The following is a 22550-nucleotide window of genomic DNA, read 5'->3' on the forward strand; positions in this document are numbered from 1 at the left end:
CGACTGCACTGTAATTTGTTAGTGACAATATTATTTTTATAGGTAAACTATTGGAAATCTGATCATAAAATTGGTCTTGCCTCGTAAAGTACAATATTGTTTTACATTAAATAATTGTAAGTCAGTTCAATAAGTGTGGCGGATTGTGCTAAAATATCTGCAAGAAGACTGATTATTCATCTTAATTATGGTTGTTTTGTTTTCTATTTAATATAATTTAAATTTAGAAATAATAAATGTTAGATAAATATAACTGTTGTTTTAATTGCTTTGACACATTGTTAGACAGATAAAATAAAAGATAGACTTATGGGATGCTTATGGGCATTGGGTAATAGACAGAAGACACGACGCTTTTACGAGTAGCATTAGCGATCGTCAACTTTCGATCATCGATGCTGCATCACGTTTGAACGACTTTCCACGTTCGATCTATGTATTGAAATAATAAATGAAATCAACTTGATCGCTGCGATTGGAGATTTGTACGTGTACGGAGTGGAGCGTTAAATCGTGGCATCAAGCTTCCGAAAAGCAACCAAATCGCCTATAGCGATGCTTAAAAGCATCGATTCTGCTATAAGTACTTACCACGACGCGCGACTGCGATGCGTCACTGATAACCATAGCACACTGAACAGAAAATACATACAAGAGTATGGTGAACGATCGCGACGCCAAATGCTGTGCACTATTAATACGCAGCATTTTGCCGTCTTATTTTCCAGATCTCGTATCGCGGACTATCTCTATGCAGGTACTACGCACTAGCTAGGCCATTTCAAACAAGATTTTTTAAGGCTAGTTGTACTGTTTTTAACTTGCTTAGCTTAATCATAACTTGTTTGGAATAGCCGTTCGATACGTTTAATTCGATACTCATAGGATGAGATCTATAGACCATGCTTTAATTTAGCTGAGATTAAAGTTTCAGATGTGTAATAGACCTTAACTTATAGTAAGAAGAACTACTGTCTGTATCAGGGTCACAAATCTGTCTTGTTTTTACTCCTGAGTGAAAGTACGCCCTACAGACTTCAGACTAAGGATCCTATGAGACATTGAATTAAATGTATAGAACGGCTCACTAGATGTAAAATGAAATCAAAGTCGATCAAAAATAATATGAAAGCGAAAGGACCAATTTTTGAGTCCTACACATCACTACAGTCCGACAAGGTTCTTTTGGCGCGTGGCCAAAATCGGAACTAAAGCCGCCACTAGAAAAGTGCACTTGTTGATAGTTCGCTGTGTCGGCAACTGCGCCCTCACTCAAGTGCCAAAAGAGCCTTGTCGGGCTGTACAAGTAGCTGCTGACAGTTATCGGTTACTTTTTTTTTCTCAATCAAAGAGCTGGGTCACTAATGCGACCCAGCTCTCTAAATGAGAAAACTCTAGATGAGTTATCGGTTACAAAAATGAAACAAGACATATAGGACAATATTCGTTTTATTTCATCAATCGATCAATTACATACGCAAACGATTACCTAAACACATTGTAATAACAAACTTTCTCGAAAAATCTACCATTACCATTATTATATGTCGTTAAGTGGACTATATATTTTGATATAATATGAATACACCGATACATTGCTGGTTATTTATTTTAAATTCCAAGCGAGGAAGTATATAAAATTCAACCACCAATATTAATTTCTTTATCTATTTTGTTGTATATGGGATATGTCAAAAAGCTACCTTTTTTTATAACCACACTTAATACCTACCATTTATCATCTGTGCTTCTAATATCTAGACAAACTAGAAACTAGGAAATAAAGTTATTTATAAAAAAATAAAGCATGCGTTACGAAATATGAGGAACAAATGTCTACAAGATACTATTACATAAATATTGTGTCTATTCGCGTAAAAAAATAATAAATAAGATTTAGCCTCCTCTCATATTTACCTAACTACTTTAAATTGGGTGTTATCTAGTTATTATAGCATATATTAACATTCTGGCAATATGTTTATGAATAGAAAGAAAATTTATTTTCATATTAAGAAATTAAAAAGACTATATTAAAAATGGCGACAATGTGTTGTTCTATGTGGTTTATCACTTAATTTATGGTCATAAACTCTATATTTTAATTCATGATACTTTTTTAAATATTAGGAAATAAAAAATAACAAATTAAGAGCTACACAAAAATCAAATCACTAGTAGAAAATAGAAATAATGAAATAAACAAGCAAAATGAGAAATTATTCCTTCAAACATTGATTAACATTTATACATTCATATAATATTTTCACGGCTTACAAAATATTATACATCTTAACATACATTTTAAATAAAATAAACGACAATCATCAATGGAATCATTTTAGAACTATAATATAATTAATTCAACACGTTTATTTATTTATTCTTATTTTAGTTCACGTTTTATATCAATGTAAAAAGCCTTAAATAGTTTTCAAAAGGTAAAATGGAAAGGCTTGAAGAACACAGTTTATAGTTACGAGTCATTTTCAGTCGATATTTTTATTTATTCGGGACAAGTGTTTATTTAGCAACATAAGTTATGTACGTAATATTGTCTAACGCTGCACGCGGTCAGTACAGGAAATCATGTCAACCAATTAAGAACAAATTGGCTTACAAAACCACGAATCAACAAAGGCAAACCAAAGAAATTCCCGTAATCATTTTCATACAACGATATGAATTCTCGCACTAATGTGAAGCTTACGTTGCCTTTTTTAATATACTAATAATGTAAGAAAAACACTTTTTTAATAATGCCCCTATAAAAGTTATAAATATATAAAATAAATTTACATTATATATAAAATTATATTAAATTTACATTTAAGAAAAGAAATCGCGATTAGCGTCAAACCTGCGGGATGCAATCGTTATCTCAATATTTGTATAAGTTGTCTTGTTTTCGTCAGTTAACTATCTTTTATTGTAGGTACCTATACCTACTGTTTGACTTTTTCAGCTGTAAAGACCGCTTGCTGCCAAAATGATCAAATAATAATTTGAAACAGGCTAGTTCAAATTCAGCTTTGATTTATGTTATCAGTTCGACCTGCGATGTGATACTTATATGCCAAACAAACGAAATATTTCTTGCAACATAATTTTGTTTTTACGATCTGGAGAAGCCTGTTTCGACTATATTTGTAGAGTAACTTATATCACATGTAAAAACTAGGAAAGAAGTATAGGGCACACCGAGCTGTGTTGTCATTGCAAGACTTTGAGTGCAAAAGCTTTTAACTTGGCGCTAGAGGTTTGGAAGTACATTTCCTTTCCTTTTAGATATTAGATCATCTATATTTGAAACTCCTAGGAACATTCAAAACTGAATTAAGATTCTAGGTTAGCGCTAAGTTACTAGTTCAGTTTTTATCCATAAAACCGTATACAAAAAACATCAATTATTTTCAAGACTTCATATATTAATTAATATTTCGATATGCGCTCAGTTACAAAATATCTTCACATCAGATATGTCAGATTATCGTATAAGATTCTACAATATTGTCAAAATGTTATTGCATTTATCAATACTTTTAAAATAGCTTTACGTTAATGATTTTCGAGAGATTTTCATATTCGTTATCATAAATATCTTATACAAATGAAAACATTTAAATTTTCATTATAAGATAAGGACGTTTACCAGTACCTATACCACCTTATTCATAAATGGAGACCGAAAAAAGGAAAAATTATTTAATTTCTATAGTATTTAAGTAAACCAATGATCTTGCTGTAAAAAGTATAAGCATTAATAAATAAGGTGGATAATGTACACAGTCGATTCGAGTAATGAGCAAATACTAATTATGTAATTGTAGATTGGGTACTGGAGCCTGTGATTTGGGCTTAACAAATGTGTAACGCATTATTCTCATGTTAAGTATCAAGTGATTTGGTGATGCTCTATAAGACTAAACAAATGTACAGTACAGTACAACCAAATTAATAATGCACATAGAAATCTTCGTCACTGTTCGGCAACGGTCGTATGATACACATGATATTGACTCCTATTTGTTTATAACAAGGTGCAAAATGCAAGTGCATTGTTTAGGGCTCTTACGATTCAATGATTCGGAATACGACAATTAGCGAAGATCTGCATGCGCATTATTAATTTGGTTGTACTGTAAATGTACTTCTCGCGCTCGATATGTGGTTTCTCCTAAGATTGAAGTCCGCGACCGCGTCGCGCTACAATTAGCGGTCAATCGAAAAACATTGTGACTTGTATTGCGATCGCATATAAATAAATCTACCTTTATTACATTTTTACACAGAAGTTTTTCACACTCCATAAAATGTAACCATCTTTTTTCAGTACGTCGCTATATATTTTGTTAAACAATTATGGATATAATACTTTGGAAAAATTAACCTAAGCATTATTCAATATGTAAACACGCAACCTTTAAAATTTTACATTCGCCGTATAAAACCATTCGATTAAAAAAAACCATGATATAAATCAGCTTTCATAATCAGCTTATCTACATTGATCAGACTTTTTAATTAGTTGCTTTACTACTTGTCTATTGTGTTCAGTTCACATCTGTGTTGTGCGTTTATTGCATGCATGTTCAATAACAGCTAAATCGAATAGGTAATCGTTAAAAAATCGATATTTTAAATTTAATCGAGTTTTGTTTTGCTAATTTCTTAGTTTAACCATGCGCAAATCAACTATGCACATGCACCGGAAAAAACTATAATACAACAAAAATATAATTGAGATTTTTTTGGGAAAGTAGTAACTGGATATTTACTTGCATAGTAAAATTTACATCAATATTAAAGAACTTTTAAAGATGGACGTTTCGCTATTGCGTCAGTAATAGTGCGTTTGTTTGTTTTGAAAAATAGCGTTCATTCACAAAAACAAAACTAAACAAAAATTGTCTAAAAGAAGTGTTATTCTTTTCACGATGTTCCTTGTGCAAAAGGAAAGCACTGTTTTTCAACCTTTCAATTTAGTTTAAGAGATTTGCGTATAACGGAATTAGCACAAATATTTTTGTCATACTGATAGTTTGCATCAAAACTAAACAATCGTCTCTAAGAAAGACCACATAAAACGTTCGGTTTTACACAATTCGGTTAATATAATGTACATAATTAGCGTATTTTTGGCGCGGATCGATCGTTGCAGTACTTGTTGCGGCGCAGCGTCGCGCCGCGTTTAATCTGCTCCATTAGTGAGGTGTGGCATACTCGCGGATCCGGCTAGAGGATTAAAATAAATGTATGTTTATTCCTAGCTATGTTAGGGCCAGGATATATCACGGAACATACCTGCCACCATATCATATATCATGGTGCATGGGAAATATAAATGCAGAGAAATAGTAATACAAAATGAAACAGTTTATGTAAAGATTTGGACCGGACTAGATTCTACTATTGTTCAATAAACATCAATATTGCTTACCATTTTTTCTCACGAGCTTTTTGAGAATGAACATGAATGATATCATTGAAACCGAACCCTTTAACACCTCCTACCATTTTACAACCAGGAGTTCATGAACTAGCATATATTCAGAGCAAAATCTCTGACTCCATGTTAGAGGATAAATTTAGTGCAAAACATTGAAAAAAAATCAAACGCGGGAATCGGACGTGGGAACTTCCACAGGAATTGTGAACGATATGGCAGCAAGCAGACACTGTGGTGATGTATCCCGGCCCTTCAGTGGTACGAGGGGTTTGTATATCCTAAATGAGATGCGACCCAACAAACGCGTCTAGCATTCACTAAATCTTATAAGTACAATACATAACGATTAATAGACGCACGGATCAGAACACGTCAGTACGAGATTTTACTTCTACACTACACCAATTCCGATAGTATTCGAAAGTTGAAACAAAATAATGTCAAAGTAAAATGGACCTAATGATCCTTGATTTAAAGTCAAAAATTCAGTACCATTGAATTCAATTTCACAACATTTCCGCTTGGAAAGCTGGCTGTAAATATATGTACAAACTTGAGCATTAAAACAAGTCAGTTAAGGGCCATTTTACTTTAACGCTAAAGTGTTTCGATTATCAAATACTATCAACGTTGATAAGTAAAATCATATACTGAGGGTACAGTTAAAATTTCAAGAGTACTCTAGACACGATTACTGGGAAGCAAACTAAAATTCCAAGGGTGGATGGTGCACTGTGTATATGGAGCAGATTTTCTCTTCTCGTAAATTGAAGTAAATCTTTTGTATCTTGGCATAGTATCTTGCATGCTATGGGGACCTTGAAAAGGACTGCAGCATAGTATGACTTCTGTGACTACTTTGAGAATTCTGTGTCATGGATTTGAATGGAAAAATCTAGTTTCGCTTATATCTTATTATCATAATGACGCCCACGTGAAATTATATATCTTTATAATTAATCGTATGTTTACTTTTAGGTTTATTCGTGTATCAAACGTGCCAATCGATTTTGGCGAATATTGAAATTAAAATCTCAATTAGTTATCATATTTTTGTTGAAAAACCAACAAACCTACGATATTTCGAGCGATACTTTTCGATTAGTTAGTCGATTGATTTTTTCGTAAATCATCACCACTGTTGGCGGTAGTCGTGTTTATATTCACCTGTGCGTGAGCGTTGATTAGGTCCCGAACCGTGCTGGCGCGCGAGGAGTTGAGCTGTCGCCGCTGGTTCTGTAGAGTCGCGGACAGTTTGTCCAGAAACGCGGGTTGCACGGCCGCGGGAATTCCTACAGTGAACACATCATGAAAACTACAAGTCATGTCTTTAACTATAAAAAGTTAATAAGCACTGATGATTTCAACTGGTAAAATAGTCCAATCGCAATATCTTAATACATGTCCATATATCACGTCCATTGTTTGTGATAAATTTAAATATTTAAAAGGAAAACGTGAGTGATCTATCAACGGATAGCTCAAACGATTGGAGGGATCGGGCTAAAATTTGGCATGCAGCTAGTTATTATGACGTAGACATCCGCTAAGAAAGGATTATTGAAAATTCAACCCCCATGGAGGTAAAAAAGGCGTTTGACATTTGTGTAGTTCACGTGGACGAAATCGCGGGCATAAGCTAGTAAGATTATGATTTCCTACCTTTTCCTTTAGGCGGCGAATCAGCGGTAGTGATGGTAGAAATCCCGCGTCGCGTCGTACGCGGAGAGAGTTGCGGAGCGAGCTTAGCGCTCAAAGTCGCTATTAGACCGCCATCTGCAATATATTGTGGAGGTACTTATTGAAAAGAACATTAGAGTAAGAGTACAAGAGTATTAAACACATGAAAATGCCTTCCAGTCGCAAAATCTGAGTCCAAAGTCCAGACTGCCCGCAGCCTAAACCCTGGCCTCGACCTTATTGACATATACCTAGCTAGATTTTAATTTTCGATACAAAATTTCTTTATACTGAGCGCCATATGTTCGCGAAGTGCAGACAAAACGCCATCAGTATGCTTCCGGGACATTGTTCAACTGACACGAATTTTCGGCAAGTTTCAAGTTTTCCGCTCTGTTTTGTCAGTGGCGGTGCTCAGCGAAACTTCGATAGATCTGTGCGTAGCCTAACACACGTATATGTGTTTCAATAAGTTTTTGTTAGATATTTTATCACGTAATTTTTATCTGATTGGTCTCAAACACGTCTCCGCTCCGCTCCGCTTCAATGCAAACCTAAGAATATAGATAGGTACGCACGTTCATTGTGGTGTCGTTCGGCGCTGTGCGAGCGCGCGGTGAGGCGCCGCACGAGCGGGCCGGGCGACAGCTGCGACGGCTGCGCGTAGATACACTTGCCGGTGCCATACTTCTCTTGCTGCAGCTTAAATCCTGAAATGCAAAAAATATCTAAAGTACAAGTCCATTATTATCTTCATTCGGTTTTAGTTACGTAACCTGGGAAATATAGCTACGGTAGTGACGCGCCCCTTCGATGGCTCTCGCATATAATATGTATCTCATAAGAAGGACAGAGAAGGAGTGAAGAAGAGGGGGGAGGGCGAGCGAGTAAGATGGTACGCGATTGAAAGAGAAGAGTTTATTCTTAGCGCTGCGCGAGCTGAACTGCACTTTATTGCGTCGTAACAAGAGTAGCTATTTATTTGAACATCTATGCGAAGTGAGGCGTCTGTATCTAGAAGGTAATAATATTATTAAGTATTTTGTGATGTCAATCTAGTAGAAATTATGTTCAATCAAATTGGTTTAGCTAAGATTCCGGAACATTATTTGAAATACTGTTGCACAAATTTACTTCCCAGTAAATTGTAGCATTAAACAAACTAATTAGTAAAAAACAGGTTCAGTTATATCCTGTGGTAGTTCAATGAAACGCGTTTTGAAACACATCTATTACATAAAAATCTCACCAGTCTGTCCGTAGTGAGAATCGTTAGTCACTCGTGGTCCGAAGCTTGAAAATGTGTTAGTTTCTCCGTAACTAGGCGTCGATGGTGTAGAACCGATCGGCGATCCTTTGGTCTCGCCATAGATGCCACCTAAAAACACACAACCTATTAACCTGATCCTCATCGTAATCTTGTTAATAGCTTAATAAGCTTAGAGCATTGCTTAGACCATTTTAAATGACCCTAAAATGACAGTATGTTATTGGTTAATGTGGTACACTAGCTGTCAAGACCAGGTTATTAGCATTTGGACGGGCTAGTACACATTTCGAATTTCATAAGAGTTGTCGCATTTTATCAAATCAGATTTTGTTGAATTAACATAAGTACCCAGCAAGCACAATTTGGTTTTGCAGTCCTAAACTACCAGTCTTTGAGTATTTTTATTTACTCACCCGAATTCCCACTATAGAGTTCCGAATTAGAGTTGTTCAAACTATTCTTCCTAACGAACATGGAATTTTCCACATACGCCATAATCCTATTGCCCGTCTGTCCGTATATAGGGTTCAAATTCCCCGTATTATTCAGGCTCACGCTGGAAGAAAAGTTGCTCTTCGCCTGTTGGAATGTACTCAGTTGGGTGGGACTCTGTTGGTTGCCGTAATTTTGGTTTTGGTTCTGGGTCTGGTTTTGACTTTGGTTTTGGAGAGTGCGGCGCACCAGACCGGGCGATGCGGGCATGTGTTTTAATTCCGTTAACTGCTTAACTGTTTCGGCTACGTTTATGGTTTGATGGCCTGTAACAAATTTTGTGACATTGCAACTTTGTAGCTAATTATTTTGTTCCAAACTAAACTAAATTGGCAGGTCTAAATGCAACGCTAACCTTTTCCGCAGGAAGCGTTATGAAAGGGATAGCGAATACATTTCAAAATATCATATTAGTTTAGTTCATTGTACAACAGAATTAGTCTCAATCTCTTAGTATAACAGCAGGACACACATTCACACTCTAAATGACCTAAAGAATCAGAAGCTATTTTTTCTATAATTTGAAGAAATTGCACTTTAACGAAATAACCTCTAAATCTGAGGGAATGATCGTATGTTTTTTGACGAACTTCACTTAAATTATGGGAGCAAGAGATTTAAAAGGGAAGATTTTGCCTCATGTAAATAGAAATAGAATGATAGCCAAAATCTGAAATTTCCTTTATTAAAGATTTTATTTATTTTATATCTGATATACTATCTAATTTATTCAAATTACCTGCGTTGCTCGTTTCATTTTCAGGTTGTAAAAGAAAAGCGGGAGGTGGTGGCAAGTGGTCCGTATCGTTTGTGTTCACTTGTGATCCCGACATGTTACTCTGAAATCAAACAGTACAAAAATGCCATAAAAAATACTACACAAGCGCTACGTGTGAAATGTGAATATATTGTACGTGCCGGCTCTTGTTACCAGGGCTGTACTATTTACTAACCTGAGGATAAGGCGGTCGCTGCGGTCGTGAGATGGAGGAGGATCGGCGCACCGGCGGCGGCGGCTTGCCCACCGACGACGACGAGCCACGCCGAGACCACACTGAAGCTGGCAATTGTACCCAGATGTTATTGAAACTCTAAGGTTGAAATCTATAGAGCGCACTTTGACTTTGCTTAGACTTTAGTTTCAGTTAAAACAAGACAGACTTATGCCAGCAGTATAACACTGTCTCGTTTTAACAATGTCTTAAGTTTGAGCAAAGTCAAAGTGCGCTTTATAGATCTCAGCCTAAGTTTACATGAGAGGGGCAAAGGAGACTGTGGTACTAGTTCTGATTGCAACTAAATAGAATATTCACATCTTTTTCTTACCAATGTAATAAGAGAAGGACAGACAAACTTAATTTAGAACAAAGCTCACGACTAGCACCAAAGTGACCTTAGGTGCCAGTCGTGAATCTATTGCAGGTATCACAAGTGATACTTAATTGCTTGAAATAAACATAAGTCCAAAAGTTAATCGAACATGCCTGAGATCGATCGACGCAAAATCATTTCAACTCCATCAATACGAATAGTTGTTGCAAAGACAAAACTGACCAAAGGCGTTTAATTGTCCACATAATACAAATTAACAGCCGGTTCCAATAATAAGAAATGTGTATGAGAAAAGTGAACATATTAGTATGAATTATACAGAATAATAAATTAAATAGCATTATCAAGCCTTCATAGCCATCTGACAGTAATTGGTAACCGTCAACTTAGGCAAATAAGTAACCTCCAACCTCTGTATTAGCACAAGCATTAATATGAGATGGTATCGAGTTTATATGAACCTATACTTTGATGGAAGAATAAAACCTTACCTGACATGGAAACCGGTCGTCGTTTCGGCACCGCTGGTTTCTTTCCTATCGTAGCAAATGTAGGCGACTCTGTTGCTTCGTCCAAGGAACGGACCGCCTCCTCTAAGCTGCCCAAGGATATGGAAAAGTTCTCCCTCGCCGCCGCTACCGAGGTCTCGCTGTCCCTTCGCAACGTGACGATCTCCGATTCGACTGCTGTTGTACGCAAATAAATCGCATGCAAAGCATCAAAACCAACAAACGAGCCTAATTGGGCAGTTGACGTAATATAACATGTTCATTAACGCGTTGGCTAGTAGATGACGCCCGCGCCACCATTCGCATGAATTTAGGTTTATTAAAAACTAGCTGATGTCCACGACTTCTCCCCGTGGGAACTCTTTGATTTCCCAGGATAAAGAGTAGCCTATACCTTAAGCCTTTACCTTAACTTACGTCTCCTGGACACAAAAGCCAGCTCTGTATCAAAATCGGTTAAACGGATGAGCCGTAACAAGGTAGCAGACAGACACACTTTCGCATTTATAATTTTATCAAAAATCCACAATAAAAATCCTCCAGTAAGGCCAGTCTTTTTTTTTATTATCAGTCAACCACCCAATTATACAAAAACACAAAAATACTGTGCAACATTGGTATAAAATCATATCAAAAATTCAAAAAAGAGTTACAGTTTAACAATAACAAAAAGGAACTTAAATAAACAAAAGAAAAAGCTTCAAAAGTGAATAATATTTACACTACGTAAATCTAAAAATATGATAGGACACTTAAAACAATGAGCAACCAAATTGAAAGCACGCAACAAAAGTCTTTAAGAAAATGCTGCATTATTTGCTACACAATAAGAGCTAAATTGGCATACCATCTGGATGGGGCATCATATGTTGGTGCCCATGGTCTTCACCCGCGAATGCTCCCTGGCTTCCGTAACCACTTGAAGATTCCAAAGAAGATTCGCTCGCACTGCTTTCTGAACAAACCTGGATTAACAAAAAAAAAAAACACATTTTAAATTTTTTTTTTAATTACGATTCGCAGTTTTCAGATTTATTCCTATACTTGTGCTATAAGACCTACCTACCTGCCAAATTTCATGATTCTAGGTCAACGGGAAGTACCCTATAGGTTTCTTGACAAACAGACAGACAGTTCCTTTTGAGGTACGTAACCCTAAAAAGAATTATGGAAATCCATCAAAGGATGGAGTTATAGAGTAACATAGTCAACAAGTGTAAATTAAAAATTTATAACACCCCCGACAAGTGAAGGTTACAGTAACTAGAAAAGAGCTGACAACTTTCAAACGGCTGAACCGATTTTCTTGGATTATAGCTAAGAACACTCTCGATCAAGCCACTTTTCAAACAAAAAAAAAACTAAACTAAAATCGGTTCATTACTTTAGGAGCTACGATGCCATAGACAAATACACAGATACCCGTCAAACTTATAACTTTTTGGGTCGGGGGTTTAAAAAGCGTCTAATTAAGAATCTATACGCCTCTTTTTTTTTGCAATCCGTTAAAAACCGGTGATACAGTTTTGATAGCGTGCAAACAACGTCAGAAAATGCAATTGCTCCCAAGTAACACATGCGCACTTCAATTTAATTTATTTGTTTGTACGTGTTGTTATAAGTAGCAAAAGTTACCGGGGTATTCACTTCGGGGTATTTTCGATAGTTGTGTGAACTGATATAATTTGTGTACATAAGTCTTATAATACATGTTTATGTTTAAACTTCGTGTAGAGTTCGAACAATGGGCTTTCATCTATCGTTTTGTGTAGTGAAATCATATGATCTTGAGAAATGATATAAAAGTATACCCAACTATAAGGACTATCGGTACTCTCTCTCTCTCTCTTTATTTTCATGTACCAAAATTGTAGTTACAAAGTTAAAATAAATTAAGCTATGTACAAAGGAAATGCTTATCTCTAAACAGAGATTTCTTCCAGCTTCCCCGTGCAGGTTGTGAGTAAGGTGCATAAATACGTGGTACTTTTGTACTCTTAAATATTTTGAGAACGAAATCTTACTGCCAAAAACCTCAAGGAATCTACAAAGTGAAGATATGTTTGAATCCATAATACACCTATGTATACACCGTTGTTACCACAGACAGTTCATATAAGCTATCGTACAAGTATAGAAGTGAGCCACAATTGCCACGTTCGCTGGTAAACGTAAAATGTCTTAGGCTCTGTAATGCCAAAAACGTATTAAAATATAAAATGATAATATATACACACGGACATAATAGTTGTTTCCCAAATCGTTTACCTTCCATCTCGGTAAAAAATATAAACTCAAAAATTCAGCCATCAACAACAGAAAAAATTCTAAACACAACAAGGCCTACACATTCATCGTTCACACAAAAAAAACACTTATTAACCATGCCGAAACAAATACCGAAATCGCTTCAACATTTTGAAAACATACGAGTAACGTCCATAATAAAATACCCAAGCGTCAAAGTATTTCAATCGCGCAACTTCAGCATACCTGAATGGCAGGCATATAACCGTTAATTTTACAATCCGGATCGAATTTACTCAGTCGTTACTGGTGTATCGATGTGAGTGCATTGGAATTTTCAAGAAAATAATGAAAACTATCGAACATTTTATCTTCATTTTTAATATTCTGTGAGTAAATTTATTATTTTGATAATGGCAGAGATAATTCGTTGTAGCACATAGACGATAGCTTTTACACTCTGACACAGTCACTACTGTGACGATAGTTTATTACCTACTGTCTAATACAATGATGTTTGCATAACAAACATCTGTATATTTCTCTGCGCATACGTAGTTCATCAGAATACCAGATCCAAAACTTATTGTCTGTAGATATTGTGTATCTGCTTTTTTCGATTAGAGGAGCTTACATCCCGGAGACGGGCATAGGCTATTTTTTATTCCGGAAAATCAAAGAGTTCGCACTGGACTTAAAAAAAATTAAACAAATGTGGACCTCATCTATTTGGTACAGCGATAGATAGCTTGCATCTAGTAAACAGACAGACTATTTTTTATCCCGGAAAATCAGTTTCCACAGGATTTGTACAACTTTAATCCAACCGAATAACATCGCAGGCGTATAGTCGTTCATCATAGTCATAGTTCATTAAATAAAATGCGTATTTTTAAACTCATCTATATCTATACTAATAAATAAAATTGAAGTGGCTGTCTGTTGGAACGGGCTAATCTTCGGAATGGCTGAACCTATTTTGACGGGACTTTCACAGACATGTAGAAGATTAACCAAGGGGTAACATAGGGTATTTTTTTAACCAACTTTAAAAATGGAGGAATTGTGTTTTTCTACCTATGTACCTACGCTGATATCTTCGAAGTTAATCGATAGAGGAACTTTGCGACATTGTTCCATAAAAATTTTTGATCCCAGCACGGGCGAAGCTGTGGGCATCATCTAGTATTCAGTAAAATGTAATATAAGGTTTCAATATTCCGCTCACCTTTCACCTATGGAAATTGATAAGTGCTTGACAACTACACGAAAATGTAGGCGTTCTGACATCTAAATTGATTTAGTTCCAAAATACTTGGAATCGTGCATTTATAACTTATTACAACTAACTAATCAATAATTATGATATTTAATGTTAAGTGACGATGCAGTCTAAGGCAGCTAAGGCTGAGATACTCCAATCAAACTTTACTTAGAGTTAAAAATATTTATGGCAAATACATAACTCTGTCTCGCTTTAACTAAAAGTTAGGTCAGAGCAAAGTCAAAATACGCTTTATAGATGGAAAGCCTAAGATGGAAATGAGCGATTATATCGGAACGCCAAACCACTTAGTAGCACAGATTTGCTGGTAGACCTGAGCCAATTGGGATGTTGTCATATATAACACTATGTTGATCCATCTGATGGCACTATAACCTAATATAATGAAACTTCATAATCAAATTAAGTACTAAACATTTCTTAGTTCAAAATTGTAAAATCGATTTATGTTGTTACAGACTCGCTGTAAACGTTTTTATTACTTCAGCATGGTGAGTAATCGAATTAATGGTTAACCCCATAATTGATTTCCAACGAGTAAACATACGCAACGAGTGAATGAGAAGGCAACTAAATCAAAATTACTATAATGTTTCTGTGTTAACTGTCATGTTAAAAGTACGATTTTAGTATTTAATGGCGCCGATTCTGTAGTCTTTTTTAATCTAAATTAAGAGTATCTGCATCTTCGTCTTTTTAATATTGCTAAAAAAGTTTGGAACATGACTTTTACATTCAAAGAGTCAAATTTACACAACAGGCTCGCGACTGGCAGCTAAAGTCATGAGGTATCTATCTGTCTTTTTCATATCACATTAGTAAGAAGAGGATGCGAATACTCCAAAATTTAGTCGTGCTCAGAATCAGTACCAATGTAAGGGTAATTCGTGTTTTTGACATGACAGTTGACGCATAGAACAAATAATATTGTTGAATATAGTGCGTTCTCAAAATTTATGTTTATGTATGTTAGACGAATCTTATGACGTATCAAAATCGGTTGAACCGTTTAGTTACGAGTGGACATAGGAACGGACATACGTACATACATGTCAAACATATATCCCTTCTTTGGGCTTCGCCTCAGTCGGGTAAAAAATTACGGAACAGGCAAGAAAAACTACGCAGCTGAATTATTATTATTACGAGTACGCATTTTAGTCGACCTGTAGGTACAGGTAAATCAGTGCAGGATAATAGGTATTGTACGCTTTACATTAGACCGTTACGAATACTGCGTGACATTTTAATGACCGTTATCCCGCAGAGAAATGATTTTGTCTTGGTGTGCAATTAGTACAATTAATTATTTATTTTTTTAAAAATCGGCGAAGTGCGAGTCAGACTCGCGCATTGAGGGTTCCGTACTCGGGTATTTTTTTTCGAGATTTTGATACAATAAATAAAAAACTGTTATGCATTTTGCCGCGGGAAAACAAACATGACACGCTGTATGTGTATGGTCTACTATTGTACAAATGAAAATATAGGTATTCGAAGTTGGAATGTGAGCACCTAGAAATAATAATGTTATGCTTATATCCTTTCTTGATAAGATTGTTAGATCAGTTACTGAACTCAAAAACTATGGAAAACATAGCTAGCTCTAATACGTAGTTGAGACATTACGTATAAGTTATAAGTAGAATTATAGCGGTGATTCCTAACTATTACAAAAAACATATGATTGCATCTAATATCTAGTCCCCGCGAAATGCAAGATGTGAAGGCTGCATACAAATCGGGCGAAATCCTCGACCAAAGCCTGCCGATAACGCTTGCGACAATCAAGAGGAAGCTAAAAGAAAGCGGTATCTTTAATTGGCAAGATCCAACTCTTAATGAACGAGAGAAGAAGGAATTGAGCAAACTGTTCGATGTCATTGCAATTATGGTAAGATTTTCTTAGAAAATTATTTTCGCCGCATCCGAAACGTAGACGAGGGTTTTGTTTGAAATCAAACTGAACTTATCCTCACTTTATGACCGAGTGCCCTTAGCTACGAGTATCTATCAATAGCACTTGTACTGGACAGTGTACGGCAGATACTCGACGGGAACTGATTCTGTTCTGACCTTACCCTGACTGACTGACTTAGTTAATGAAGTTAGTGAAGTTATCCAGGCTGACAAAAAGTGATTGTCACGTTAAAAGAGATTCATAAGGGAGATTTTTAGGGAGGTTTACATTAGCAACAGGTAGGTTATAGGGGAATAGGGTGAAATAGTTATTAGGTCCTATATACATATACTTATTACATAAGACCTACCTGACGACCACGCTCCACAGGCGTCTACAAAAAAGCTTCATTTTTAATTGACCAGAATACATCGAGCTATTATTTTGACGAAATTTAAATCATAGCTATTAGAATTACTTAATTGTAATCAACCTGACTGATAAAAAGACACCGATATCGGAGTCGGTTTGATTCGAAAAACATTTAGTAAGCTGAAAAACAGGATAATCATTCATAGTAACTAAATTATTTTACTCTTGAGGAAAAAAACAAGTCCATTTCAGACGACATCTCGAGCCCGTCAACCGTCGAACGTGCAGAACATGTTCTCTTCTCTGCGTCTGGTTGAGAGAGTAGTTAAGAAGCAACTTAAGCAAGGGCAGATTTCGGAATCGCTAGCAGCCAAGTTTCATTGGGAAAAATTGTGAGTTGCCGACAGTTACATTACATACATTTGAATTTAAACCCCCATTACGATGGATTTTGACGCGTATGTCTAAAATTTTAAACTACCTATCCTAATCCAGCTTCGATCGCGTAGATTTCTAAATATATCTTTTTTTTTGTGTGGGAGTCTACACTATAATTACCCTCTGTTTGAGCTGAAATTGTAGTATTTCAGAAAATCTAATATATATAATCTTACTAATATTGTAAATGTAAATGTTTGGATGTTTGTTACTCCTTCCCGCCACAGTGACTAAACCGATACGGCTGATTAGAGATAGCTTCTATCCTAAGTTGTCCTGAAAATCAAGTTCCCGCGTGATTTTATAAAGACCACCCATGTGGATGACTTCGCGGGCATCATCTAGTCTAGTAATATATAAAGATAATAAAATAAACGTTTATTTTACCTTTTCAGGCCTACAAGACATAGACGCGAGAAACCAACATATTATTTAGATAAGAAGACAAGTATGAGAGTTTTTAATACGATGAACTAAGCTCTATTTAATTATGCCATTTGTAGTGTAAAAAATTATTCAACCATTTACACTAAAAATAGCTAGAATATTTTTCTTAATTTAATAAATTGATAACATCTTTATTGTTAACAAAATTACAAAGAGTAAGAATAAGAATTAAAAAAAAACTTCTTTTTTTTTCTTGGATTCAATAAGTATGTGAGAATATTGTTTTCGTGTCTCGTATACTTATTCTCGTACTCACAATCATTACTATGAGGTCTCACAGTGCGCTCGAACGCATAGTGTAGGTTCCACCAATCAGACGACTGTGTCACGTCAATTTACAACGATCTTTTTAACCGACTTCCAAAAAAGGAGGAGGTTCTCAATTCGTCGGAATCTTTTTTTTTTTTATTTTTTTTTTATTTTTTATGTATGTTCCCCGATTACTCAAAGACCCCTGGACCGATTTGGAAAATTTTTTTTTTGTTTGAAAGAGTATACTGTGCAGTTGGTCCCATATAAATTTGGTGAAGATCTGATGAATATCTTCGGAGATGGAGAACAGAACTCCTCAATAGATAGGAGCAAATTGCTCGCGATCAGTGTAATAGCTTAGTAAACAGTAGGGTTTTAACTGGGCATAGCATATTATAGTACAGTGGGCCACTAAAAATTGTGAAATAAAAAAATTTCAAAAGAAAAATAAAACCGACTTCAAAAACCACAAACACTAAAAAGTAAAAAATAACTTTTATTTAGCTACACGTGTAATGTACCTAGGTATGAAGTCGGGCGAGCTTCACTCTTGGATTTCTAATTTTGTTTTAATGTGCTCGCTCGACTTCATACCTAGGTACATTACACGTGTAGCTAAATAAAAGTTATTTTTTACTTTTTAGTGTTTGTGGTTTTTGAAGTCGGTTTTATTTTTCTTTTGAAAATTTTTTATGTTTTAGATTAACAACAACAAATAAAATAATAGGTGTACTTAATACATTAGTGTGACCTTAACAGGGCTCTCTCCGTCACTCGTTTCCACTCGTTTCATACAATCGTAGTTCCGATTTCATTTGAATATTAAGCTACCAAAGTCCATGAAATTTTGCAGACATATTCTAGAAACTAATATCTGTGTCTGTGGTGTTTTAGATTTTTCTAAAAATATGTAGTTTTAAAATTACAGGGGCTCAAAGATTTGTATGAAATTCTTTAAGACCGCGTAACTTTGAAACCGAATATTTTAACAGAAATCTGGAAAACCACAGACATAGATATTAGTTTCTAGAATATGTCTGCAAAATTTCATGGACTTTGGTTGCTTAATATTCAAATGAAATTGGAACTACGATTGTATGAAACGAGTGACGGAGAGAGCCCTCTTAAGTGCAAACTACATTGTTGTGTAGTGAACGTGGTACGACAAAAGGCGGTAGTTAATTGGCACCAATATCTTGAGGATAGGCGCATCTCTTTTTTAACCGACTTCGAAAAAAGGAGGAGGTTCTCAATTCGTCGGAATCTTTTTTTTATGTATGTTACCCGATTACTATAAGACGCCGGGACCGATTTGGATTTTTTTTTTGTTTGAAATGGTATACTTCGCAGTTGGCCCCATTTAAATTTGGTGAAGATTTGACGAATATCTTCGGAGATGGAGAACAGAACTATTCAATGGATAACAGTAAATTGCTCGCGATCAGTGTAATAGCTTAGTAAACAGTAGGATTTTAACTGGCCATAGCATATTATAGTACAGTGGGGCCACTAAAAATTGTGAACTAAAAAATTTTCAAAAGAAAAATAAAACCGACTTCAAAAACCACGTGAACCGCTGAACGGATGGGCCATGGACTATGTGAGCGACAACTGATATTACACAGCTTCGTCGACTTATAAAAAGACCCATCTGTTTTTGCAGTGGAATCTGCCGTCAAAACGATTATGAAATTATGTACCTTTTCCTGCTGCGGATATTCATTGTTGTGTTGTTGTTGCTGCTGTTGTTGCTGTTGCTGTTGTTGCTGTTGCTGTTGCTGTTGCTGAGCCCGAGAGGCCGCTAATGTCGCTAACTCGGACATATTCACGTAGACGGCTTGAGGCATTTCTATTAGTAAAAAAAAGATAAGCCTTGAAAAGCTGTAATACAAATCAACGAAATTGTAGATCATATATTTTCTACACAAATTTACTATTTTCAAACGTTGTAACATAAAATTTTGGACTGTTAGTTTCAGAAATTCACTTGCAGTTTCAGTCATGGCTGAACTATAGTTAAAAATTATCTGTAAATACATACCTTTAGCAAGGTGTGGCGGCAAGGAGGAAGGCTTGGCGGGTTTGAACTCTGCGTGTACTGTGTTGGCATTGGTCTTGGCAGGTACTATCGGTCTCTCTAGTGACGAACATCTCTGTTCAAAACAATATACCAAATAAATAAAAAACATTGCATATGGATGAACTTTAAAGCGTTTATATATACTTTTTTACGAAACTGGGGATCCACAGTGCCAATTCATCCCGACAGGTGGCACATAAGCGAACCAGCCACAAAGGTATCATCTGTGGAAACGCCATAATTAAAAAAATTGTCATGTAAACACATGAAACCGGACCGGCCGGAGCTCTCGTAGCGCCCTCTGAGATCAGTTTTGCCTGTGGACCCCCATTGTAAAAATATGTGGGGAACAGAGAACTTCCCATTTTTAGGGTTCCCTACGTCCGAACGCAAAAACAGAAACCTTATAGGATCACTCTGTCTTTCTGTTTGTCGCAGCGAATCTCTCCGAATCTACTGGATGCTTTGAAATTTGGTAAACATGGATACGCGTAGCAAGTAAAATATACTACATATATAAGTAGTACAATACTCTGACTTAACAGTCTTACATTAACTTATACATAATAGACTAACAGTAGCTATCACAATAGATCGGAGACGGTCTAAGTCATACAGGGTATCCAAGAACCTACATAGCCCCAAAGAATAAGAAGCAGAAGAAAGATAACTTACAGTAGGCAACGGTGGTCTAGCATAAATAGCGTCGCGACTCGTGTTTTCTGTGAACGTGTGAACGCTGAGCGCCGGCCTGGGGTGCCCGCGTTCTGACGCTGAAACAGATTAAATACCATTTTTATTGTGGTTAATGTGTGCAGAGTGTCTTAATTCTAAGGATTGTAAGGCAACTTATAGGACTTTATATCGGAGAATATTTTCACAGAAAATGAACATAATTAGGATAATCTTCCATCTCTATAATATACAAAACACAAAAAATGTTTTCACCTGTGTCCGTTATAGGCTTTAAACTGATGTGCTCCAAACCGGTTTCATTAGAAAGGCAATAATGCGAAGATGGTTTTAGAGTTTTATGTTTTTCAATACATATTTTAACTTAGTATACACACGCTGAAGAACCGCTAGTAATTGAATAGGATTCAAAACATTTTCGAAAAACTATAAAAACCATCTTTCGATATCCACAGCTTCTTCAACAAATACAATACAGAATCATGTTCATAACAAGTTTTGTCCATAATCATAATAATTATTATATTCTATCAATGTAAGCTACTTTCAAAAGTTTCTGTTATAACATCCATTTTGACCACTGTTCGGTAGACATGTCCTTACCTCCTCCAGATATAGTATGTGGTCGTCCTCCCATTATGGCGGAGGCCGCCCTATCGAACTGTGCTGTGTCTTTTAGATCCGGCCATGTCGCTGACGCTGCAACACGGTCAAATATTGTATTTTTAATTACTGTAAAAAAATAAAAGTCCTGACTCATTGACTGACTCATCAATGCTCAGCGCAAATGCTTGGACCTAGAAAACTGTAATTTTTCACAAAGGTGGCCTTAATTATGTAGACAAGTAATACAGCCAGATATTTCACAATTCTCACGGGATAAGGACGAGATTTTTTGTCACTTTATTGCACTACTAATGTGTCATACAGTCGTATTAAAGCTCGAGAACCTTTTCTGCCAGTCAAGCCTCGGGCGGTCGTAGTCGTTACTAAATTGGCTCAGGTTTCTTTTGATAATAAGAGTTTCGGCTGTGGCCAGTTATCGTACCGTCAAGTGATTGAACGTTTTGGTACGATGACACGGATGAAGCTATGATATGATGTAAATAAATAGCTCCCACTTTAGATGCCAACAATGAAAGTGGGTCAAGATAAACTTTGGGAGCGACTGCAAAGACACCAAAACTCACTGGCAAACAGCCTATTAACTGCAAACAAACTAAAGCGATTGAAGCAGGCAAATGTGCTCGATTCTATACAGACTTGAGGACAGTGGCCTTCCAGTCTGGCAAAGTCACAGATAACATAGCCAACCTGCTTAGTCTCTCGACAGATTACAGCTACAACAACATAAAAAAAAAACTGGAATACATACCAACGTTGGCCATAAGGTCGTTGGCATCGTCGATATTGTCTTCGTCGGTCGTCTTGGAGGGAGTGACGCATTCACTGCTAACGCTCTGATTGTCTGAACCCTGCGAAACCATATTTTCAATACAATTCACTCAGAACTTGCTCATCTTCGTAAACACTATGCCAGGGAAAGCACCGAAAAAACGTATAATTTTAGAATAAACAACACAGAAAAAAAAAACAAATCATAAAAAAACTTAAAACAAATAAAGTAAAAAAATAAAAAAATTACATTGTCAACGTAGAGCGACGGTCGTTGGAGCGCGTCCTGGGAACGGAACCCAGAGTCCGCACTGCAGACGCTGGCCAGCCGAGAACCGGACTACACAGACAACAGTGTGCTTAGTATGGGATTTTACATCTTCCCAACGTATCCAACGTTGAAAACGTTGAAATCGAGAGTCGAAAGAAAATAACGTCAAAGTAAAATGGACCTAAAAGACATTGATTTAAAATAAAACATCAGTACCAGCAATTTTAATTTTGCAACGTTTTCGCTTGGAGCGCTGACTGTACGGACAAACTTGAGCTTTAAAATAAACACAATTAAGGTTCATTTTACTTAAAAGCTGAATTGTTTCAACACTTGGGTTCTATTGTGTTGGTGAGACGTAAAATCTCATATTAACCACACGGAACAAAAAGTAAAAATGAAATAAAAAAATAATAACCAAATTAAAATAAGTACCAT

General features: G+C 36.1%; 2 protein-coding genes across 6 annotated transcripts in view; one reads left to right on the plus strand and one right to left on the minus strand.

The window, feature by feature from the left end:
• Positions 1–1431: 1431 nt before the first annotated feature.
• Positions 1432–22550, minus strand: part of LOC123865415 (nuclear factor of activated T-cells 5) — a 121964-nt gene continuing 100845 nt past the window's right edge. The window contains exons 10-25 of one of the 5 annotated variants that reach the window (XM_045906417.1): positions 22092–22181; positions 21822–21921; positions 21050–21145; positions 20429–20526; positions 19715–19826; positions 19374–19522; positions 11580–11697; positions 10715–10909; positions 9845–9951; positions 9631–9730; positions 8813–9157; positions 8379–8507; positions 7708–7839; positions 7112–7225; positions 6617–6741; positions 1432–5235 (exon numbers count right to left, since the gene is read on the minus strand). In XM_045906417.1, coding sequence (XP_045762373.1) covers positions 5128–5235; positions 6617–6741; positions 7112–7225; positions 7708–7839; positions 8379–8507; positions 8813–9157; positions 9631–9730; positions 9845–9951; positions 10715–10909; positions 11580–11697; positions 19374–19522; positions 19715–19826; positions 20429–20526; positions 21050–21145; positions 21822–21921; positions 22092–22181 — 2118 coding nt within the window. In that variant the 3' untranslated portion in view covers positions 1432–5127. The remainder of the gene's footprint in view (positions 5236–6616; positions 6742–7111; positions 7226–7707; positions 7840–8378; positions 8508–8812; positions 9158–9630; positions 9731–9844; positions 9952–10714; positions 10910–11579; positions 11698–19373; positions 19523–19714; positions 19827–20428; positions 20527–21049; positions 21146–21821; positions 21922–22091; positions 22182–22550) is intronic. The other 4 variants (XM_045906418.1, XM_045906421.1, XM_045906419.1 and 1 more) reach the window with 4 other exon arrangements.
• Positions 13258–17512, plus strand: LOC123865422. The gene is made up of 5 exons (XM_045906433.1): positions 13258–13368; positions 14723–14755; positions 15969–16158; positions 16789–16928; positions 17370–17512. Exons 1-5 carry the CDS (start codon positions 13328–13330, stop codon positions 17449–17451), a joined length of 486 nt encoding a protein of 161 aa, XP_045762389.1. The 5' UTR covers positions 13258–13327; the 3' UTR covers positions 17452–17512.

Source organism: Maniola jurtina, chromosome 5 (assembly GCF_905333055.1).
Source record: "Maniola jurtina chromosome 5, ilManJurt1.1, whole genome shotgun sequence".
In the NCBI taxonomy this organism is placed as follows: domain Eukaryota; kingdom Metazoa; phylum Arthropoda; class Insecta; order Lepidoptera; family Nymphalidae; genus Maniola; species Maniola jurtina.